The sequence below is a fragment of the Ictalurus punctatus genome, unplaced genomic scaffold (assembly GCF_001660625.3).
Source record: "Ictalurus punctatus breed USDA103 unplaced genomic scaffold, Coco_2.0 Super-Scaffold_100060, whole genome shotgun sequence".
Taxonomy (NCBI): Eukaryota; Metazoa; Chordata; class Actinopteri; order Siluriformes; family Ictaluridae; genus Ictalurus; species Ictalurus punctatus.
This window is the reverse complement of record NW_026521090.1, coordinates 1,001,035-1,025,764: the sequence shown is the minus strand read 5'-3', so window position 1 is coordinate 1,025,764 and position 24,730 is coordinate 1,001,035. Positions and strand designations below refer to the sequence as shown.

General features: G+C 40.5%; 3 protein-coding genes across 17 annotated transcripts in view; 2 read left to right on the top strand and 1 right to left on the bottom strand.

Annotated features, from left to right (window-relative positions):
- Positions 1-24,730, top strand: part of LOC108262158 (histone H2AX) — a 361,614-nt gene that overhangs the window by 72,452 nt on the left and 264,432 nt on the right. The gene's annotated exons all lie outside the window — the stretch shown is intronic.
- Positions 1-24,730, top strand: part of LOC108261282 (NACHT, LRR and PYD domains-containing protein 12) — a 154,557-nt gene that overhangs the window by 26,883 nt on the left and 102,944 nt on the right. The window lies entirely within an intron of this gene.
- Positions 450-23,994, bottom strand: LOC124627657 (myotubularin-related protein 2). 10 transcript variants are annotated; one of them, XR_008395018.1, is made up of 14 exons: positions 23,866-23,994; positions 22,891-22,944; positions 22,672-22,787; positions 19,615-19,722; positions 19,401-19,501; positions 19,138-19,311; positions 18,606-18,938; positions 17,640-18,319; positions 12,970-13,119; positions 9,011-9,103; positions 6,783-7,083; positions 5,640-5,785; positions 4,919-5,577; positions 450-1,012 (listed from the first exon to the last, which is right to left on the bottom strand). XR_008395018.1 is itself a non-coding variant. In XM_053679085.1 (5 exons), the coding sequence occupies exons 1-4, from the start codon at positions 9,498-9,500 to the stop codon at positions 7,930-7,932; spliced, it is 291 nt and encodes a 96-aa protein (XP_053535060.1). In that variant the 5' UTR covers positions 9,501-10,246; the 3' UTR covers positions 7,112-7,773; positions 7,918-7,929. The 10 variants fall into 10 exon arrangements, 1 of the variants encoding a protein (XP_053535060.1); XR_008395017.1 differs by lacking the exon at positions 450-1,012 and having other exon boundaries at positions 3,363-5,577; XR_008395012.1 differs by lacking the exons at positions 450-1,012; positions 4,919-5,577; positions 5,640-5,785; positions 6,783-7,083 and having other exon boundaries at positions 8,444-9,103.

The following is a 24,730-nucleotide window of genomic DNA, read 5'->3' as shown; positions in this document are numbered from 1 at the left end:
CTCTACAACTGACGTTAATTTAAATGAATAGACTTGCCATTAAATTTGAGGTGATTTATCAGATTGGCCACAAAGCTGAGTTGTCTCATCTAACCTGTTAAATGATTGAAACACCGTTCTGCCAAAACATGGAAACCCTGAACGTCACATGTACAGTGCATCCAGAAAGTAGTGACTGCGCTTCACGTTTTCCACATTTTGTTGTTACAGCCTTATTCCAAAATGGATTAAATTCATTATTTTCCTCAAAATTCTATACAATACCCCATAAACACAATGTGAAAGAAGTTTATTTGAAATTAGGGATGCACCATTATGGCCAAAATGATAATCCTGATTATTTTGATCAATATTGAGATCTCGATTATTTATCACAATTATTAATTGATTTTAGTGACAGCATATTTTTTATTGCACTTTCACATTTAAGTTTTCTCATGCCAGAATATAACAAGTAGGCATGAGAACTTGAGCTGGTCAATTATGACAATTTAGGAACATGGTGTGAGCCATGACACATTAATTTACCTTCTGATAAATTAAATGTAATATTTTCAGTTCATTTTACAGACTGTATGCACAAAACAACCGTTAACCTGTTCCACCTTGTAAACAAATACAATACACCTCAATGTTCAGTGTTTGAAGTCTGCTCCTCTTAAATATATTTAAAGCTACACTATTAGACATTTCCACTGTCATGGTTCTGGGCTGGAGTCAGTTCTCGAACCGCTCTGTGTGTATTGTGTAGATATCTGAATAATCTCATATAGGACGTGATTGGGGGAGATCATTTACCCGTCAGATGCAGAGCGCTTTAGTTTAATGGTGTTCATTACTGATGCTCCGATCAGGATTTTTACTGATGATACAATCCAGATACCTGTCACGAGTTCCCGTTTAAGCAGCGTGCTGTGGAGCATGTGATCGCACGAGCACCTGCTTTTCCCTTGTGGACAATCGTGACATTTCGACACATGCATTTGTTTGTTTGTCATGTCTCCTCCCTGTTCTGTCATTGGCTGTAGTTTCACGTCTGTCTGAATTGCCGTCAGCCATTACAATGCTGATTATCTCCGCATATATACTGTGCACCTCCCAGTACACGACGCGGAATATTGAATGAGTTATAGTAGATTAGTTTAGAGTCCTTACAATAGATACCCACAGTCGGTCCATAGTTTCATGTTTAGGTTCGTTTGTTAAGTTCACACTGGTTTCTCCGCTACCAGTCCCTCGCTGTTGTTTGTTTCATGTTTGGTATATCGATCCTGTATCCCGTGACCACGACTTTGATTCCTGCCTTGCCTCGTTTATGCCTGTTTGCCGATTGTCTGAACCTTGCATGTTACTGGATTATGTTTTTGGATCACGTTCTGGATTTACCTGCCTGTGTGTCTCTCAATAAAACTGTTCACACTGCGCTTGCATCCTACCTTGTCTCCGTTACATCACAATACATGACTATACCAATTTTTTTTTTTTTTTTTTTATTTCAATAGCGCTTTTTACAATAGACATTGTCTCATTGTCTCTATTTTACAGAAATATCAACATGGTATACAGATAAAGGTGTGAATTTATCCCAACTGAGCGGCGACGGTGGCAAGGAAAAACTCCCTAAGATGTTTTAAGAGGAAGAAACCTTGAGAGGAACCCGACCCAGAAGGAACCCATCCTCATCTGGGTAACAACAGTTAGTGTGAAAAAGTTCATTATGGATTTATATGAAGTCTGTATGGCGTTAGGAGCAGCCGTAGTCCCAGCAGTCTGGAATTAAAGATTTGAGCTCCATCCAGAGGCAGAAAGGATCTGGATCTCTAGTATCTCCATAAATTCGTGTGGGGCTCGGCGAAAGGAGAGAGGGAGAAAAAAGATAATTATGACTGCGAAGTAGTAGAACAGAATCTAGTCAGGGTAGGCTTGAGTAAACAAATACGTTTTAAGCCTAGACTTAAACACTGAGACTGTGTCTGAGTCCCGAACACTAATAGAAAGGCTGTTCCATAACTGTGGGGCTCTATAAGAGAAAGCTCTTCCCCCTGCTGTAGCCTTCACTATTCGAGGTACCGTCAGATAGCCTGCATCTTTTGATCTAAGTAGGCGTGGCGGATCATATAAAACCAAAAGGTCGCTTAGATATTGTGGCGCGAGACCATTTAGTGCTTTATAGGTTAATAAAAGTATTTTATAATTAATGCGAGATTTTACTGGGAGCCTATGCAGTACTGATAATATCGGTGTGATATGGTCGTGTCTTCTAGTTCTAGTTAGGACTCTAGCAGCTTCTGGACTAACTGGAGCTTATTTATATTCCTACTGGAACATCCAGACAGTAAGGCGTTACAGTAATCTAGTCTAGAGGTGACGAATGCATGAACTAGTATTTCCACATCATGTAGTGACAATATGTTTCTTATTTTAGAAATATTTCTGAGATGAAAGAAAGCTATCCTAGTAATATTATCTACATGAGCATCAAATGATAGGCTGGAGTCAATAATCACTCCAAAGTCTTTAACTGCTACACATGATGAAACAAAGACCATCCAGAGTAGCCATGTGATCAGAAAGCTTACTTCTAGACGTGGGCCTAATAAAAGTATTTCTGTTTTATCAGAATTAAGTAAAAGGAAGTTAGTTAACATCCATCGTCTAATGTCCTTTACACAATCCTCAACTTTACTAAGCTTCTGTCTGTCCTCTGGCTTCGCTGAAACATACAACTGTGTATCATCAGCATAACAGTGGAAGCTAATTCCATGTTTACGAATAATTTGTCCTAGGGGTAGCATATATAAAGTAAAGAGCAGTGGGCCTCAAACAGAACCCTGTGGAACTCCAAAAGTAACCTCAGTACGCATGGAGAAATCGCCATTTACATCTACGGACTGATAACGATCGGTCAGATAAGACCTGAGCCAGGAGAGGACTGTTCCCTTAATACCAACAACATTTTCTAATCTATCAAGTAGAATAGTGTGATCTATAGTATCAAAAGCTGCACTAAGGTCGAGTAACACAAGCAGCGAGACACAACCCTGATCAGAGGTCAGTAGTAGGTCATTTACTAATTTAACTAACGCTGTCTCTGTGCTATGATGGGGTCTAAATCGTGACTGATACATTTCATGAATGTTATTCCTATCCAAGTACGAGCATAGCTGCTGTCTACAACATTTCCTAAAATCTTAGAGATGAAGGGGAGATTTGATATTGGTCTATAGCTGGACAGTTGAGACGGGTCAAGATCAGGTTTTTTAATCAAGGGTTTAATAACTGCTAATTTAAGTGATTTAGGTACATAGCCAGTGCTTAGGGAAGAATTGATTATATTTAGAAGTGGTTCAATTACTCCTGGACCAATCTGTTTAAACAAACATGTAGGTACGGGATCTAGTATGCAAGTTGATGAATTGGCTGAAGAGATTAATGTAGCGAGTTTGGTCTCTCTAAGCGGAGCAAAACACTCTAAACATTGATCTGATATTGCTACATTGTCATGTAATGGGTTTGTTACAGTACTGTCCGGTTTTAATTTAATGGCCTGTATTTCACGTCTAATATTTTCAACCTTATCAATGAAAAATGTCATGAAATCTTCACTGCTATGTAATTGTTTCTCTCTGTAGTGGTTTTATTCCTAGTTAATTTTGCTACTGTGTTGAAAAGGAATCTAGAATTGTTTTTGTTGTCTCCTATTAAGGTGGAGAAATAGATTTTTCTAGCATCGCCAAGAGATTTCCTATAGTTCAGTAGGCTCTCCTTCCTTGCTGTTTGAAATATCACCAGTTTGGTTTGACGCCGTTTACGTTCTAATTTTCGAGTGGTCTGTTTTAAGGTTCGCGTTTGATCATTATACCAGGGTGCTAATTTTTTCTCTCTAATTATTTTCCTTTTGAGTGGAGCCACTCTGTCTAGCATGTAGCGGAATGTTGACTCCAAGCTTTCAGTCGCCTGATCGAGTTCTGTGTGATCTGACGGTGATCCAAATCTAACTGATGTCTGTGCGAGGTTATTGATGAAGCTCGGTGCAGTAGCTGATGTGAAAGTACGTTTTACGTGGTAGCGAGGCGAGGTGGAAATATGATCCATACGTATTATGAACGAGATAAGATAATGGTCTGAGACAACTTCAGACTGCGGAAAAATGATAATATTTTCTAGACATAGTCCGTATGTTAGTATGAGGTCAAGAGTGTGACCACCATTATGAGTAGGCCCGATTGCGTTCTGATTCATGTCTACTGAATCTAAGATGGACACAACCGCTGTTCTCAGAGGGTCTTCTGGGTTATCAAAGTGAATATTAAAGTCTCTGACGATTAATGCTTTATCTACAGACACAACCAGGTTTGAGAAAGTCTGCAAATTCACTAAGAAATTCAGTATATGGCCCTGGGGGCCTGTAAATAATAGAGGAATTTACTTATGTAGCCACAAAAAAAACTTTATACTGGTATAAAGAATTTCAAAAGAATTAAATTTATGCTTAGGTTTTTACTATGGATGAGACCAACACCTCCTCCTCTACCAGTTGAACGAGGCTGATGTACATAACTGTATCCAGGAGGACTGGCTTCATTTAATGCTATGTACTCGTTTGGTTTAATCCGAATTTCCGTTAAACACATTAAATTACATTCTTGATCAGTAATGATTTTGTTAACAATAAGAGCCTTGGACGCAAGAGATCTAATGTTATAGTCCTAGCTTCAGATTAAAGGTGCTGGATGTGCATTCAGTATGATTTTAATTTTAGGTTAATTAGGTTACGAAGACAGATTTTCCGAGATTTTCTATATATTTGTATAGCTCGGGGAACAGACACAGTCTCTATAGTATGTATTACCGGGCCCGGATTATTAATTGAACATTAATTATACTGAATGTCGTTATTGTTGGAAGATGTGCTTACGGTAGACAGTCACTTTGAGTGTAGCGCCTTGGAGATGTTGTCAGACAGCAGTTCCGCTCTGAGGCTGCTGGGGTGCAGGCCATCAGGATGAAACAACCTAGGACGCTCCCAGAACAGATTCCAGTTATTAACAAACACCAGATTCTGCTCATTACACCAAGAGACTAACCAATCATTTAAAGCTAGAAGTCTAGTGAACTTTCCTGCTCCACGTCTGTATGTGGGAAGAGGTCCAGAGACGATGATCTTCGCCGTGGGTGATCTGCCTCGTACCGTCTCGATCAGGCTGGAGAAGTCCCTCTTCAGAACCTCCGTCTGCCGCAGCCTGGTGTCGTTCGTCCCGGCGTGCAGCACAACCGCTCCAATGCGCTCGTCCTTCTTCAGGATTCCGGATACCTGCGCAGCGACATCAAGGACACGAGCACCAGAAAAACAGTGTGTGTGCACCTTACCTTTAGATGAGGCTACACGGACGTTCCGCACAATGGAGTCCCCGACGATCAGTGTTCGGTCTGGTCGGAATCTCGAACACCGGAGGTGGCGAGCTCCTCACCTGGGGTCCAGCCCGCGCCTTCCGCCGCTGGTTCACCCAAGGCCCGAGGTGTGTTGGCTCCGGCGTGACGGAGACCACGGCTGGGAAAGTCCTAGGTGCACGGTCCCTGCACAGAGAAACACATGGCGTAGAGGGCCAGGGAGTGGAAATAGCATGCTGTGTGCTTACCTTGGATATGTGGGCAGAGGCACAAGATGTTTCCAGCGCAGTTTGTCGCTCCAGCAGCTGGGCCTGCTTGTCGAGTAGGCCGCGGATCTGCTTCTCCAAATCCTCCAGTTCCAGCCGCACCATGTGAAGCTCAAGCGAGTCCTCATCTGCACTCAAAACCGGAGAGACAGCAGACATATGTTTTTTAAACAAAACAGCGGTAAATGAGAAATAAGGAACATAAACAAGGCTAGCGGTAGGTGATGCTAGCGGGCTATGGGCTACAAGCTAGTCACGGATGTTTGTAAAAACGGATCAAATTTAGCGACAGCGCAACGTTACGATTGTTTTATCTAAAGTAGTGTCAGTTATATTTGTATAACGTAAGGTAAATAATTTTAAAGTATAGAGACTAGAAGAAATTAATGTAATAGCGTTAGCTCGAAGGGCCCTGCTTCAGGAAAGGCCGTACAACTCAACATTAACACCTTCATACAAAAACATGACAAATTGACCGTTTATTCAGTGCTTCCAAATATTAGCAAGGTGAAAGGCAGGTCAGTGAGATATGAATAATACTGACATAACTATCACGCTTCAGTGTGATGACAGAGCGGACATAAAATGGAAAGTAACTAATAAAATACAAAAATAGATGGATGATTCACTTTAGGGGGGAAAAACAAACAAAACCCTTCAAGTAGCTAAAAACTGTATTGAAATGTTAAAAGATGAAAGGGAGTTGGCACAGAGGAGCAAATGAGGCCACAGGGAAAGATGAACATGACGTGTGAGGACAAATATATGAATACTTCTCTTTTTTTTTTTTTTTTTACATATTTACAGGTCAAATACTAGATCGTAAATACTGTGAATTCATGCTGCAGACATGCTGACTATCATTCCAAGATCCATTTTTAATTACTAAGGGTTTATAAAATGTGACACTAGGTTACTTCTCTATAGTTAAAAAAAATTGCAAACAGGAATGTGTGTGTGTGTGTGTGTGCCCGCTTCATACTCATCCACTAACTACTTGTGCCTGAGTGTATTCATTGAGTAAAGACAGTGTGTGCTCTTAAATGTGTGTGTGTGTGTGTGTGTGTGTGTGTGTGTGTGTGTGTGTGCACGTGTGTATTTAGACGGCAGTGTGAAGTGGTGTACCACTATGTGAGGAGGGAGAAGTATGGTCTGAGGATGAGGAGATGGAGCAGGATGACGTGGCCTCTCTCTGGAGCTCCTCCACGTTCTTCACGCAAAAACAATAACTCTCTCATATTTTGATGGAGCGGCGTCTACATAAGAATCAACAAAGCACACAAATATTAAAAGATCAATCATCAAGCCGGTGTAACCTTAATCTTTATCGCTAGCTGCTCCTGAAGTGTTTTGGAAATCGTTTCAGCCACGTCATGTTCACTCACCGTCCACTTTATTAGGAACACCTGTACGTTCATGTAGTTTTCTAACCAGCCAATCATGAAATATACAGGAATATAGAGGAATCACAAGAAAACTCCATTTCAACACATTTTTAAAAAAAAATCTCAATGTTGGATTTGAGTTTGTAATGCAGTGAGCACAACCAAGGAGTGCATTTTAAAAAGAAAACTACAATGTTGTTGAAGACTGAAACCTGTACCTACAAACTAGAACAGAAAATGGAACCACTGAAGAGTCAACAGTGTCAGAGATCCTCGTGTGTCCAGTTCCACTGTGTACGGCACTTTTTATGCTTACCGACCCATTACTCCAGCTTTTGTGGTTTTTTTTAGCTTTGTGCTGATAGAAATGGTTTAGTTTTTTTAAAGCAAACTTGGTGTTAAAACCCAGAAACATCTAGTAATAAAAAGTGACATTCATCATGTGTCTGAAGTGACACTGTTCAGTTATACAAGTAACTGGGTATTTTGGTATATATTGGAAGCACTATTTTTGAGCATTTCCCCATAATTTCAGAGTGTGGTTTGCAGTATAAGCACCTGTGGTCTCATGCATGGGTTCCAGCGCACATAATAGCCCACCCAGAGCTCCAGATGTGAGACTGGCCAGTGGATACAGCACCTGGTTTTTACAGTCCACATAGAACGGGTTAGTGAAGTCCTCCGGCTGACTGTTAATGTAGGACCACAGTGACCGTTTTACCCTGTACTTCCTAAAAACAAAAGGAGAGAGAGAGAGAGAGAGAGAGACAGACACAGAGACAAGTCATAATACACTTAGACAAATTCATTTCCATTCAGAAAAATCAGACAGGCTGGAAAGCCTCCCCCCATTAGTGGAGAAACGTGGAGCGTACCTTTTCCATTCTCTACAGCTCACTGCTGTAGAGGAATGTACCAAACAGGCAGCTGTAGGGGCGATCCAGGATGGGGATGAGAAAAAGCTCTTTGAACTCAGAAGCAGAAGGAAACTGAAGAAAGAACACAAACACTGGGTTTAACAGTGTATAGTAAGATGCTTAAATGTGGATCTGCACAATAACGCCTGAACAGATAATCAGTCTTTTGTTCAGTACGGAAATTATATTTATTTCTTACAATTAGAGTCCTCTTCAAAAGTATTGGAACATCAAGGCCAATTCACTTGCTTTTGCTATATACTGAAGACATTTGGGTTTGAGATAAAAGACGAATATGAGACGATAGATCAGAATTTCAGCTTTCATTTCCTCATATTTACATCTAGACGTGTTACACAGATTAAAATATGGCAGCTTTTTTGAAGCCACCCTATTCATTAACTGTTCAAAAATACTGGAACGAGCGACTGATGTTTTTTTCTTGCTGGCCAGGTGTACCTCGTTAAATGGACTTTAAAAGCAAGCCATTTTGAAGCTGCGAAAAGAGGAAAAACCGGTCTGAACCATTGCACAAACATGGGGCATAGCCAAAGAACAATTTGGAATGTCCTGGAAAAGAGAGTTAGTTCTCATTATGATCTCTTACTTTATAACATTAAAATAAAACAATAGTTCCCTCACAAGCCTCTCTTTCCCCACCCTAACTCTTGAAATGAATAAGACTTGCAATGTTACTGAGAAACTGGAAAGTGCAATGTCCTCTCTGCCGTGACACTGGAGAATACTTCCATAAAACTTCCATAAATAGATAACTTATAAATCTTAACTAGATCACAATGATCATACGTCTTTTTCTTTAAGTGACATGTTTATAATATGTTTACGATTAAGCTTAGAATATGTATTGCGTACGCCATACTAGACCCTGTCAATGAGCTGTTACTATAGGAACGAGCACATCACTATAAAGCTGTAATTTCCCTTGCAGCTGGAATCAGAATCTTGCTGTTACAGAAATGTCTCCAACGCCTTCTGACCAATCAGATTGGAGAATTCAACAGTGTTGTGGTGTAAAGCATCAGTAGCTGACCTGTCTCATCATCTGCCACACACAGTCGATGAACTGCACAAAGAGAGGGGATCGTTCCGAGTTGGCGTGATTCTCATCTCCAAGGCCGACACGCTGAGAAACACACAGAGAGAGAAAGATGGGGTTAAATATACATGCGTTCACGCACCCACACACAACCACGCCCTCACTGCTCATACGCACCGAGGTCAGCTTGTGTCCGAAGCTGATCCACTCCTTCTCGATCAGTACCTGGAACTTGTGTCCGAAGCTGAATCTAACTGATATCTGATATTAAATTATTGTGAATTATCTATATTTTACACTTTACTACCCCATATCTATCTATCTAATTATATTATATTATATTATATTATATTATATATATTATATATATATATATATATATATATATATATATATATATATATATATATATTATATTATATTATATTATATATATGGTAAATCGTGCACATCGGAGCAACTTCATCCCGACCTTTGCCTGCATTCAGGGGTGCTAAGGAGCTCCTCGACCATGCCCAATGTAAGTTACATTTTCACTGGTGCTGGCGCGTCTACCGAGTTTTGGGAGTTTTCAGCCATGTTTTGGCCCTTAAAAACGACAAGAATGCATGAAATAAACAATAAACACCAGAAAATCAATAGGGCCCTGCACCTCCGGTGCATGCGCCCTCCGGTGGTCACCGGAAGCGCTGCACCTTCGGTGCTCTGCCCCAATAATAAACAGCAGATCCAATAGGGCTTTGCAGCAGCGGTGCTCGGGCCCTAAAAAGCAGAATAAAGCACCAACAGAAGACACAGAAGCACAAAAGCGCAAAGGCAAGTAAGGATAATTACAGAAACGGTTACATTACAGAGATCCCCACAATGTGATCCATGACCACAGTAACATGACAAGAAGCTTCACCTCAGACCAGTCACCAATTGTTGTAGGAAGGTGAAAGTGGCTGCCTTAAAATATTTTTACCTCAAAGTGATTTGTAGCGCGCGCACACACACACACACACACACACACACACACACACACGGTGGAAAGGGTGTAGCAAAAATCATGCAACTATTGTGGGAAAAAGAGGGGGGAAAAACCCTGATACTTTGTACCCGATGCATCATCTTTTATAATTGTGATTAATGGTCCATTAGAGAAGAAAAAATTCAGTTCCATTCTTTGATTACTTATTTGGCATACAGTGAATATTCACACTTTAAGGCCATGTGGAACAATTTCCAAAATGCATTTTTAAATGGGGTAAATTGTGTACATTGAACCGAGAGTACTAGACATGTTTGCTAAAAGCAACACAAACGCTTTATTCACACTGCAGGAATTTTATATTGTGTGTTTAGATTTTTTCTTTTAGACAGACTGTTCAACTGCAAATTTGTTCTGGTGAATGACAGGCATTCAAAATCTTTCTGCAGAACTCTGTTGAAGATTCTGTACATCAGAGATTCATCTGAACTTCAACAAAACATTTCACATTTATAGAGTTCTGTCTACGGTCATCAAGTAATCACATTTATAAGTTTATTTATTACCTCTCCCCTCTGTTGGCTCAAATATAGCCTATTACCCAAAAACACTTAAAATTCAACATAGAAGCCAACACTCACATCTACCTCTGAGCCCAGTTGGAGATAGAAAAAAAAGACACCAGCCGTGAGTGAGAAGAAGCAAGGGTCCAGATTTATTGTTCCGTTCCACCACACGAGATCCACACCGATGAGAATTCTCAGAAGTGATGAGCTTAAGCTCCTGCATATCCTCCATACTGTCCTGCATATCCTACTATTCTGTTTTTTATAGAGAGTTTCTCTATTACAATAAGATTATTAAAGTTATTCATGTGTGTGTATGTTGTGTCTACTTGCCCGCCCTTGACTGTACGAGCGTGTGTGTGTGTGTATTAGCACTCCTCAGCTCAGCTCGTATACCTCTTTTTGAATTTTTGGACTACTACTGCTCTTAAAGATCTTTAAAGTGTAATTCCAATTTGTCAATGTCCGCCTAATCCCGCTTCTATGTGTCTAGGTGCCCATCTTTTCTTCTTCTCCCCTTTGCTGGATGCTAGGTCTCCCTTATGTTTATTTTATGACATTTTTTATCCACAACACCTCCCTGATGGATATTTACACCCCCCGTTGCCTCAGCAGAGGAAAAACCATCATTGAGGACAGCTCTCACCCTGGCTCTGATCTGTTGCCCTCAGGGAGACGTTACAGGTGCATCAGAACAAGGACTAATAGATTCAAGAATAGTTTTTTCCCCAAAAGCTATAATCATTCTAAACACACATGTACTGATTTCACAGTATAGGTATATAGTGTCTCAGAACTGTGCATTTTATAGTACCCCCCACTTAACCATAGTTAAGAGCCAAATCTCCACCATTCTGAAAACATAAAGTACGTATTCATGTGTAAACAAACGTGTTTTATCTATGGAAAATAAATGAACATTAGAACAGATTTACTTGTCTCTGACTGAACAAAACAGGCCATATTAAACTGGGTTAAATATACAAATCCACACAGTTCACCAGTCCAATAGAATCTGTACATCACATTAGCAATACTTCTGCTCTGTTTAGACCCAGAAAATATAAAATACTTACTTTAGTATGAAATTTCTGTCGAGTGTCTACCATGGGGTCGGGATTTACGGTCTGTGAACACGTGCTGATTACACGTGCAGGAAAAGCAACCAACACGTGCAACCCTGATCGAGTGAGAACGACTCAAACGATTCAAGAAGAGGATTCTGAATCGGTTCATTTAAAGAATCATTACCAAAGCCGCTTATCTTACTTCGATGGTTTGATAACAACAGCCCGTCTTACAGAGTGCTGCAGGAATGAGTCGTGAAACCCAGAAACGATTCAGCGTATTAGCACTTCCGTCAATGGGGTTTTGGGTTAAATGCCGGAAATAAGGTCTGTGGTGAACACAAGCTCAAGATGTTTTCACGTTTATCTCGACACACAGCCTGGTGAGAGACTTTTTATTATTTTAAGGTACATTTCCTGAAGAAAATGTGAGTGGTGCTTGCCGTGGCAAAATTCAGATCGGGTGCCAATACTTTTGAGAACTACCCGTGAAGGGCGCCAATAGTTTTGAGAGCTGGACGCATAGGGCGCCGATATATTTGACAGCCGGACGCATAGGGCGCCGATATATTTGACAGCCGGACGCATAGGGTGCCAACAGATTTGAGAGCTGGCCGCGTAGGGCGCCAAAAGATTTGAGAGGCGGCCGCGCAGGGCGCCAATACTTTTGAGAGGCGGAGATCTAAAAATAGTAGTGATACACAAGCTTGGTCGCAGTCGTGTTGATTAAGGAAAGCTACAAGGTTACAGATGTGAGGTTCTGATCTTTACGGTACAGTGAGGATGAGCAGAACATCTACACAGCATGGAACTGTGAATAGACTCAGTGTCTGTGGACTCGTGTACACACAGTTTGGTGAGATTATGCTACAGGAACAGTCAAAATACACCATGGCCTTGAATGTTTTGGCCCCGTGGTAAACACTGAACAATCACAACTACTCTGTTGAGAGCGAGAAATGACCTCACAGAGTGGTGCGTGTTGACGTCCATTTTATATAGTTACTGTTTCTGATAGAAAATCGATCTCCCTCGCGCGCTCTCAATACTGCACTGTAACAGTGTGGGACAGAGACCCAAACAGCAAGGTGAAAATGATCTCTCTGCAAAACATGCGTAAAAGTCGTTTAAACAGATTACACAGGGTCTCTTTCTCCTGCAATGGGTATGTCAACTTCCGACCAGAACTATATACCCACCCAGCTACCAACACACACGCGTGCACACACACACACGCGTGCACACACACTAATTCAGCCACTTAAAAAGAGCAAGGACTTTTATAAACAATTAAAAATAGACTATAATATGAACATTTTAACAAATTAATAAATAGCGCCAAAAACACACCAGTTAAAACACTGTAAATACCCTCCTTTATCAAAAGTCTGCTCTTGCGCCCACACTCTCGATCTGATGCCAGCTGGAGCCGCCTCTTCATGGTCCCCTCGACCTCCATCTCTGCAGCTTTAGCCGTGAAGAGGTTTCTATGAACTGCAGCTTTGGAATAAAGCAACACATATCGTACAGTCATTATGAATCTTAAGCATTAATTACACTTATACCACGGTCAGTGTGAATACTGGATTCTGATAGGCTGGAAGGTGTGCATTATACAGTGAGGGAAAAAAGTATTTGTTCCCCTGCTGATTTTGTACATTTGCCCACTGACAAAGAAATGATCAGTCTATAATTTTAATGGTAGTTGTATTTGAACAGTGAGAGACAGAATAACAAAAAAAATCCAGAAAAACGCATGTCAAAAATTAAAAAATAAAAGACACCTGGGAGCCAGAAATCTTTCTGATTGAGAGGGGGTCAAATACTTTTACCTCATTAAAATGCAAATTAATTTATAACATTTTTGACGTGCGTTTTTCTGGATTTTTTTGTTGTTATTCTGTCTCTCACTGTTCAAATAAATCTACCATTAAAGTTATAGACGGATCATTTCTTTGTCAGTGGGCAAACGTACAAAATCAGCAGGGGATCAAATACTTTTTTCCCCTCACTGTAACTGTTTATTGCACAGGTAATTCCAGCCAGTTTGATCACCGTGATCATTCCTAAATCTTATCACACTACTTTATCTCTGTGTCTGATTTACTTCAGACAAAATTCCAGATCTAACCACCTAACTTATGGAAATTAAAGTTTATTTTAAACTACTTTTTTCTTTCCAGTTTCATTTTTATTGAACATTTCTCCTGAACACGTCTACATGTCAGCTGAACATCACCTTTTCTCTTCTCTCCTCCCCTCCCTTTCCCAAGGAAACCAAATTGAGCAACACACAGCAGTAAACATTCACAGGTTTTTCTTCTTTTTTCACTAACAAAGGAAAACAAAATTAAAAATGCAGAAAACCCGCCCCCCGCCTCATCATGGATACCCAATAACTGTCACTGGTTATAAATATATTGTAAAATCCAACAACAGGCACAAAAATTTAAGTGGGAAGTGTCTAACTCCATAAACTATACAATAAAGGGATGCCCTTTATAAAAAAACTTGTCCGTACAACCATTCATGCTATATGTTATTTTCTCGAGTTTCAGAAAAAACATCACGCCCTTTAGCCGCTGGGAGATAGATGGGTATTTAGCAGACTTCCACTGCAACAGTAGGGAACGTCTTGCTATAAGGGATGTGAAAGCAAAAACATCCTTTTGTATCAAGCTCAATGGAACTGAGGCATCAGGAATCCCAAATACAGCAATCAATGGACAAGGATTTAAATCTACCCTGAGAATAGTGGACATGATGGTAAAAAAACAGTCCAAAAACCATGGAGATCAGGGCAGAAGAAAAACCTATGGCCAAGATGACAGGGAGAGCCATGGCATTTATCACACTTGTCCTCTACGTCCGGATACATCACAGAAAGTCTCGACTTGGACAGATGGACTCTGTGTAAAACTTTGAACTGGATGAGTCCAAGACGAGCACAGGAAGTGGTAGACTGTACCCTCCCTATAGCACGTTCCCAACACCCCTCACTTATCTGTACTCCTAACTCCGTTTCCCACGCATTCCTAACTTTGTTACACGACTCACTACCTAACGCCAGAATGAAATCATAAATCCTAGAAATCATTCCTCTCTGATGTGGATTGTTTGAAAACAAGCTTTCCTAAGCCTGTTCAGGAGGCGCAGAGGGGAAATCAGGAAAACATCTAGAAACGAAATTCCGAATTTGAAAATACCGAAAAAAATGAGTCACAGGGAGGTCATAAGTGTATGCCAGATTGGCAAAGCTATCGAACACACCTTCGTGATACAGATTTCTAACTTGTTCAATACCCTTGTCATCCCACACTGAGAATGTGGAGTCCAAACACGATGGAGGAAATAGATGGTTGTTGACTAAAGGACACAAAGAGGATGCACCTACAAATTTAAAGCGCCGTCTAAACTGATACCAAGTCATAAGTGTTGAGGACAACTAGATTATCAGTATATAGGGAGAGTTTTGTAGGTAAAGAGGAGTAAAGTAAAGCAGGTAAAGAGGATTCCCTACACGACAATAGTTCCAATTTAGACCAAGAAGATCCAGGAGATTTAACCCAGTAGCAGAGTTTATGGATGTGCGCAGCCCAGTAATAGAATTGAAAATTGGGTAATGCAAGTCCTCCACTAAGTCTACATTTCTGCAATAATTTACTAACCCTTGGTGGCTTCCCTCCCCAAATAAAAGTACTAATTATCTTATCCAATGAATCGAAGAATGATTTTGGCAGAGAAAGAGGCACTTGCTGGAACAAGAAAAGAAACTTCGGTAATATATTCATTTTGACGACATTGATCCTGACAATTAGAGAAAGGGGTAAGTTACCCAAATCTGAATGTTAGATTTAACCTTTGAGATAAGGGGAGTGAAGTTAGCTGATGAAAGATTAGATAGAGAACGTGTCACGTTGATACCTAGGTATTTAAACCCTTACTGACTAAATCGAAACGGTAAATCTGACTGTTGGAGAGAAAATGCTGCAGTATTGACAGGAAAACAGTCGCTTTTATCCAAGTTTAATTTATAACCAGAGACAACACTGAAGGATTCCAGAACAGCCAAGACAGCTGGCATAGAGGCAACAGGATCGATATACGATAACAAATCATCAGCATATAGCGACAATTTGTATTCTACACCGTATAGAACTATTCCTTTAAACAAGGGAGAAGATCTTAATGCGATAGACAGAGGTACGATAGCGACAGCAAAAAGCAGAGGGGATAAAGGACAACCTTGACGAGATCGTTTGTCTGAACCCTGGCATTAGGGGTTGAGTAAAGGAGGCTAATCCAAGAAATAAACTCATCCCCAAATCCGAACTTCCTCAAGACTGCAAACAAATACTCCCACTCAACCCTATCAAATGCTTTTTTCAGCATCTAATGAAATCACAATCTCAGGAAGCACTGCCGAATGCTTTGAATAAATTATATTAAAGAGCGTACGGGTATTGAAAAACATCTGACGTCCCTTTATAAAACCCTTCTGCTCTTCACATAATATAAGGGATAATGTCCTCTAAACGAGATGCCATTACTTTCACCAACACCTTTACATCTGCATTAAGCAGAGACAGCGGCCTATAAGAACCACAGGAGGTTGGATCCTTACCCTCCTTAAGAAGCAGAGCTATCGTGGCTTGTGTCAGAGTCAGAGGCAAAGACACATTCCAAGGATTCGTTGAACACAGATAAAAGCAATGGAGCTAATTTTCCAATAAACATTTTAAAAAATTCAACTGGAAACCCGTCCGGGCCAGGAGCTTTGTTAGATTGCATAGTTTTAACTGAATTCAAATTTCTTGAAGAGAGTGGGGAGTCCAGTTGCATGGCAGTATTCGAATCAATAACAGGGTTACAAAGGTCTTGAAGAAATGCATTCACTTTAGTATCGTCTGCAGGAAATTCAGATTTATAAGGTGAAGAGTAAAACCATTTAAAAGTAGCATTAATTTCCATGGGCTCTGTAGTGACGATATTATGAGTGTTTTTAACACTAGGTATGAGACGGGAAGCGGCCTGTCGCCGTAGCTGACGTGCCAGTAAACGAGTCGGCTCGTCGCCATGTTCATAATATGAACCAGGAGTACGTAACAACAAGAGTTCCGCCTCTTTAGTCGAAATAAGATTGAATTCTGCCTGTAAGTCGATTCGCTGTTTAAGAAGTTCTGGAGAGGGGTTCAACGCACATCTTTGATCGAGACTACTGATCGCAGATGTAAGTTCATTAACCCTAGCAGTGCGCTTTTATTTACAGAGAGTGGAGTAAGAAATAATCTGCCCTCTGATATAGGATTTAAGTGTCTCCCATAACAATGAATAAGAGGTGGAGTCATTCTGACTGAAGAAAAGAAAGTCATCCATAGAAGTAGAAATGAACTCACAGAATTCACTGTCTGCTAAAAGAAGAGAATTAAATCTCCAAGGCGGTGGGCTACGTTTATAAATAGAAAGATGAATATCTAATTCATGATCGCATGGTCAGAAATTACAATACCCAAATAGTCAGAAGAAACTACACAAGAATCAAGAGTGCTGTCTATAAAAAATAATCAATCCTCGAATAGGATTTCAATAGGATAGCACCTGGGAGAAGAAAGAAAACTTTTTAAGAGCAGAGTTACGGGATCTCCAGGGATCAACGAGACCGTTCTGACCCATAAAATCGGAAAATGTTTTAGACATTGCAGATTGATTCAGAGTACGGGGATTAGACCGATCCAAGTTTTGGTGAATTACACAGTTTAAATCTCCACCGAAAATCTACAGGTGAGTATTTAAAAAGAGAGATTGCTCAACAATCTATTAGCAAATTCCACATCATCAAAGTTTGGAGCGTGTACATTTACCAACAACACCTGTCTTTGCATCAGAGTACCAGCAACTATAATATATCTACCGTTCACATCAGCAACAACGTTAGTGGAGGAAAACTGTGACCTTTTGTCAATTAAAATAGCGACCCCTCTTGCTTTCGAATTAAAGTTCGAGTGGAAGACTTGACTCACCCAAGGGCAGAGTAACCTTTGATGATCTTTAATACTTTAAGATGTAGGTGCGTCTCCTGTAAAAATACTATATTGAAGTTTAAATGTTTCAAATGTATAAAATCCTTAGATGTCTTGACAGGATTACCCATACCTCTGACGTTCCAACTAATAAATCTTAAAGGCGTGCCTGTCCCAGCTATGCTGGGATCCATATGACTACTAACCATTTAAATAAAGTAAACCAGAGAAATATAAATAGCCAATTAGAGCCGAAGTGGGACCTCCCAAAGTTTATTTTAAACTTCTAATCAAAGTTTGCACTTCTAAACCAATGACAGCTTTAACGTTATTAATTGTGGAAAGACCATGGTATAGGCGGGGTAATCCATGGCTAGGTGTGCATTAAACGATTTGAACGAGTGGTTCTTTTCCTCCACATCATGCATTAAAATCGTTTAATGCACATCTAGCCGTGGACTACCCCTTACATATCATCTGAGAGAGACAGCTAATTCTGTATGTAAACAGATATACTTCCCAATCACGACCTCTCCGAGTTGGAGAGCGGACAGTGAAGTCTTTCCATTGACTCCCCTCCAATTTAGATTCCTTTCCAGGGAGTTAGCAATCACCCTCTTCAATATGCGCCAGGTGCAGTCACGCACATACACCCCGTCAATAAGCGCCAGCCAGTTTACCTGAAACCGATTTAAAAAATAATATACACTAGTATAAAAACAAATAATTAATAAGCATGTATTGCCTCGTCAACTGTGTCAGTGCTTCTCACTACTCCTGCAGTTACCCTGCCCTGTGTGCTTTCCATCTCTACTAAAGAGTAGGTCATAACTGTTCCCTCATATCAAAGTGGTGTTCAGTGTTGTGCTTTGAGTACGAGTGTGTCACCTTGAGAAAACAGAAATGCTCTCAGTAGCTGTGTAATTGTGCAAGTAGTTGTTAACAAAAAGGAAAAAAAACTCTCACCAGATTTTGCTTGTAATCTGGGCTCTGTTGCATCCTTTGCTCCAGACTACGCAGTCGAGGAAGGTCTTGCAGGGGCAGTAAATCTTCATCAATATCCAAAGGCTGCACCTGGACCTCCTGTTAGTGCGCACACACACACACACACACACACACACACACACACAGGAGCCACTGCTTCTTTTTTATTTGTGCACTGAAAGTGAAAGAGGCGGAACAGACACCTCGGTGATATTGACGATAAAGACAGGGTTAGACGGAAGGTTCTCCAACTCAATGGAGCTGCTCAGAACCCTGACAGGGCTCACTGACTGATTCTGAAAATCCACATTCACCCTGAGAGAGACACACACACACAGTGAGTGAGAGAGACACAGAGAGAGAGACCTGTAACAGAACAGCACTAACGTACAGAACATCATCTAAACATCACACTGTCTAGGGGATGTGGTCACATGACTACTCTCACTTAAAATGTAACCATGACTCATCTGATGATGCTCGCTGCAGTGTGTGTGTGTGTGTGTGTGTGTACCGTGTATATCTGAGGTGTGAGATACACTACCCCCCTGCCCAAGTCTCCACCTCTCCAGCAGGTTAAACGTTGAGATGGAGAGGAAGTCTCTGCTGCGTGAGGAGGAGAGACAGAGAGACCTCTGGGAGAACGCCAGAACCTCTCATTGACGAGCGGTAGAACTCTACATAGGCCCTGATACACACAGACCCACAATACATGTTTATAGAAAATCACAATTAAACACACACACACACACACACACACAGTGGTGTCACACACACCTGGAGCTGTCAAAGGAGATGGATTTGATTTAACCACAGTGTCTGAAGAGAGACTGGAGCTGTTTATGGTAGAGGAATGCAAATGGAGGGAGATTACACACCTGAGAGAGAGAGAGAGAGAGAGGGAGGGAGAGAGAGAAATATTATTAATAATAATAATAATAATAATAATAATAATAATAATCCCCTAGTTAAATGGAAGCTGACTGAATACCACTATGGTGGTCCTGGGGTCGTTTCCATAGAGTTCCTTGGAGGCGAGCTCCTCGTCCACAGCTCCCTGGAGGAAGCAGTTCGGATAAAATGCGCCTGCAATCACCACCTGAACAACGGAAACATCACTGATACTTAATAATAATTATTATTTATTTTCTGCAGGAGTAAGTTACACTTCTTGGACTTTGTCATGGTGACAATTTTAAACTCTGCATTTGCAATTTTACTTTGGATGCTTGTGCTTCTAAGGCTGCGAATTATGACTAATATTTATATTTACTGTACATCAGGGGTGCCCACACTTTTTTGACTTGCGAGCTACTTTTAACATGACCAGTCAAAGAGATCTACCTACACTAAAAATGCTAAACATATTTATTTATATACTGCGTATACTTATATATATATATATATATATATTATATATACACACACACATACACACACACACATACATACAATGTATGTTCATGTACCTTGCATAACTGCATGAACCCTTATGGGACGCTACAATTCAGTACATTTTTGGTCATTACCTTACTCTGACGACGTGCACTGAATAGAATCAGCCAGGGTTGCATAGTCCGGACAGTAGCTGCTGGTAGCCAGCCTCAAGCAGGCCTCCAAATGATGATCAGTCATTGTGGAACGGTATTTGGACTTAATGATCTTCATGAGGGAAAAGGCTGACTCACATAAATAAGTAGAGCCAAATAATGCAGTCAAGGAGGTGGCACATTTCCTCATGTTTGGGTACTTTTCCCCTGTGAGTAAGTTCCAGAACTGTCCATGAGCCCTGGACTTCAGCTGAATGTCAGTCTGTAGTTTCAAAATCTCATCCTCCACTTCAGACGAGTTCAGGTGAAACAGCGCTGCAATTTTCGATGCGAGTGAATCAACCTCAACATTGTCCCTAAACGGGTAGCACATGAATGTGGCGAATGCCTCCAATAAAGCAAAGTCTTGAAAGCGTCTGTCAAACTCTGACCGACAGCTGTCAATCTGCTCCGTGTAGCGTGCAATGTTAAACTGCGCACAAGCCTTCCGCTGCGTCTCCAGATCTGACGCGAGGTTTTGGAAGTTCCCAAAAACATGGTGCTGCAGCTTTGAAAACAGAAGTTGCATTTTCTGTTTAAAGGCATTAACTGCCTTTAATTTTTGTCTTTTCCTTGCAGCTCCAAATTAAGTTGGTCAGATCGGTTAAAAATGCTCGGTTAAAAAAGTCCAGCAACCACTGATCATCATTGACTTGGGTGTATTCTGCATGTTTAACAGCAAAAAGAAACTCGCTTATCTCCGGACAGAGCTCTCGAAATCTCTGCAGGAATTTACCCCTAAGCCGTCTCACGTCAGTGTGTAGCAGGAGCTGATTGGTCGTAGTCTGCCTTCTCCAGATGCGCACGGAACAGCCGTCTTTGAAGTGAACTAGCACGTATAGAACAGGCGATCTTTGTTGCCACATCCATGATCTCTTTCACGTTTAGCATTCTTGTGCATAAGGCTTGTTGGTGTATTATGCAGTTGTTGGCTCAAATTTAGCCTATTACCCAAAAACATTTAAAACTCAACTTAAAAGCCAATAAATACTCACATCTACCTCTGAGACCAGTTGGAGATGGAAAAAATACACCAGCCGTGAGTGAGAAGAAGCAAGGGTCCAGCTTTATTGTTCCATTCCACCACACGAGATCCACACCGATGAGAATTCTCAGAAGTGATCCCCCTACCCTGAGCTTAAGCTCCAGTATTTATACTGTATTTACACACTAGATAACCCATATGTTTCCAGAAAAGGCCTATTTCACTTACACATAGAATCAGAACCCAGGCATTTCTAATAACCCAGAAAATAAAAACCCAGCGTTTTGAATTACATAGAGAATCAGAAACCAGGATTCTCATTTACCTAGGTGGTCAGAAACCAGGATTCTCAATTACCTAGGTAAATAAAATGACGTAGACAAGACGACTAAACAACCGGGAGGGACCTTGGTCTTATCGTTATCTCGGGGGGGGCAGTTTGACCCAGCCACCCTTATAACTGGCTCCTCATGGTTCTTTCTTAAAATTAAGGCCTTCCTTGCGAGCCAAGAACCCTCACCATTTGAGTCATGAGTAAGTTTACATTTTCCTGTATTTCTAGTTTATAATTTATTTTCATATTTGCACTATATTTCTTATTTTATATATATTTATACTACTTGAAAAGCGGTTTACTGTACTTCCAACTTCTTAACATCATTACAGTTCTACTGTCCTGCATATCCTACTATTCTGTCTTTTTATAGTTTCTCTATTACTATAAGATATTATTAAAGTTATTCATGTGTGTGTATGAGAGCGAGAGAGTGTGTGTGTATGTTGTGTCTACTTGCCCGCCCTTGACTGTACGAGCGTGTGTGTGTGTGTATTAGCACTCCTCAGCTCAGCTCGTATACCTCTTTTTGGCTTTTTTTGACTACTACTGCTCTTAAAGATCTTTAAAGTGTAATTCCAATCCGTCAATGTCCGCCTAATCCCGCTTCTATGTGTCTAGGTGCCCGTTTTTTTCTTCTTCTCCCTTTTGCTGGATGCTAGGTCTCCCTTATGTTTATTTTATGACATTTTTTATCCACAACACAGTGGTAGTTAAAGAAGTCAGGGAAAGCATCGTCTTCCCTGCACTTGGCAATGAATCCATTTGCACTGCTCAACCATTGACTGATATCAATTTGCACGCTGGAGCTGGGTTTTGTCAATGAATTCTTTAAAAGACTGAAAAATGTCCTCTCCCCACGATTTCGCTTGCTAGCCTTTAGCACTGGCGCGCTTGATCGCACACGTGTGGTGAGAGAAAAGACGAGATCTCAGACTGGCTGCCCTGTACGTCAACTAACTACGTCAACTAGCGATCCACCTGCACTTCCTTTGCGATCGACCAGTCGATCGCGATCGACATATTGGGCACCCCTGCTGTATATATTTTGACCTGAAGAAAAAAGCCTCTTTATACACATATGCTGTTAAACTACACCTGCTCTACTCGTGTGTGTGTGTGTGTGTGTGTGTGTGTTACCTGCACTATGAATTTCTGTGCGTGCGTGCTGGTGTAGTCAGAGGGAAAAGTTTCGCTGATGTGCATGTTGAATTGTGACACTCAATTCTTTAGATCCTCAAACAACTCGGCCACCTCTAACACACACACATCAGAAATGATAGTTAGGGATCTGTGTCGAGAAGTGTGTGTATAGATGTGTGCGAGTGAGTGAGTGAGTGAGTGAGTGAAAGTCATAACCTCTTGTATCCGTTTGATCTGAATGCAGTTCTCTTTGCCCCACTCCAGCTCATCCTAAAACACACACACACATCAGTACCACTTTATTTATTTCTATAATCCAACACATTATAATTCAACATAACTGTCACGATCTCCTGCCTCCCATACGCCGTGTACCAGTTTAACCTATTTCCTTATTTGGTCAGTGCTTCCTGTTCTTATTTCGATGTCCTCTCTCTGACTGGTTCCTATTTCTTAAATTGTGCACTCTATCTGTACACTACACACTTGACCATCGAATATCTGGATATTTGAAGAGCACACACACACACACACACACACACACACACACACACACACACACACACACACACACACACACACACAACCTGCGTGAAGTTGGACCCCCCACCAACACAAAACATCGGCAGAATAGTTTGTGCCGTAAAAATTTTCGTTTGTGCTGCTTCAGTTCTGGAGATATTAAAAGAATATTTATAGGTCATTCTGGGGTCACTCGAACCCCCCACATGCTCCAAATTCACCCCAAATGGTCTCAATAATAATAATAATAATAATAATAATAATAATAATAATAATAATAATAATTCAAAAGAAGAGAACTATAGCGCCTTAACCCACACTGCGCATGCGTGAAGCCGGATGACTCAGCCATTAAACTAGTAAAAGAGCTCTAATTAGCCAGTGAAGCTAAATGTCGTTCTGCCACGTCCACTTATAAAAGTAAATCATGCAGTATTCTCAGACTGGGCAGTTATTCACAGAGTGAATTCATCGTTTTAAATAGAATCAAAAATAACATCGACCTATTTGCTAATCTCATTTCGATTAGCTTGCTCATTAATTACACTGCGCATGCGTGGACTGGACTGCCTCCTCAAAAGCTAGCACCGCTAGTATATTTGTATAATATTAACATTAATACTGAACCAGAGGAGTGAATAAAAAAAGTTTTAAAATGTTATTTCTCACTTCTCCTCCTCTTGTTCTTCTTCTCCGTGCGGGTGTGAGTTATCTTTGGTCGGTTCCTCGGTGATTCGGTCATTAGTGAACCGAGCTCCGAGAGTGAATCAGTGCGCCGTCACCGCCTGCTCCATACTGATACACCTGAAACACAGGTGTTAACACCGTTAACTACACACATACACACGATACAGCAAAAAACAGAACCGAATAAACTCACTTTAGTTTGGGTCCAAACGGGCCAGAACTAACACTAACACCGCTTTCTGCTCCTACCTTCGACTTCTCGCGCTCGTGGTGACGTCACCAACGTAACGGACGTTGACGTAAATTTGAATCTTTGAGGAGAAAATAAAATAAAATAAACCCAAATATTATTTCATAAAAAGCTTAATTATTCTCTTCTTCTTAAACACGATAGAGGATAAGATATACAAATACATAAAAAAACAGCTTTATCATTATTTTAAATCAAATCCACTTTAAAAGTGCTCCTAATTACATTTTAATTAAAAATATACTTCATCTTACTCTTGTTTAATTAAATTTTTTAAATTAATATTTAATTCATCTATGATTGTAGACGTGTTGAGGTTTCACGTTCTTTGTGCTTTATTATCATAAATATACACTTTGTTTAAACTTTTGAGTTTGGACACAAAATGTAAACATTCCTCATGAATCCAGAACATTCATTTGTTTATTATTTAGAAAGTAATAATTAAACAGCTGAATAAAATGATCAGATTAATCACTTGCAACATTTAGGATATGAATTTCTTGTATTGAGAGAGGTTTTTAATTATACACAGATATAAATAGATGTTGTTTATTTGTAGTTTTCATATTTGACTCAGTACATTACACCACATTT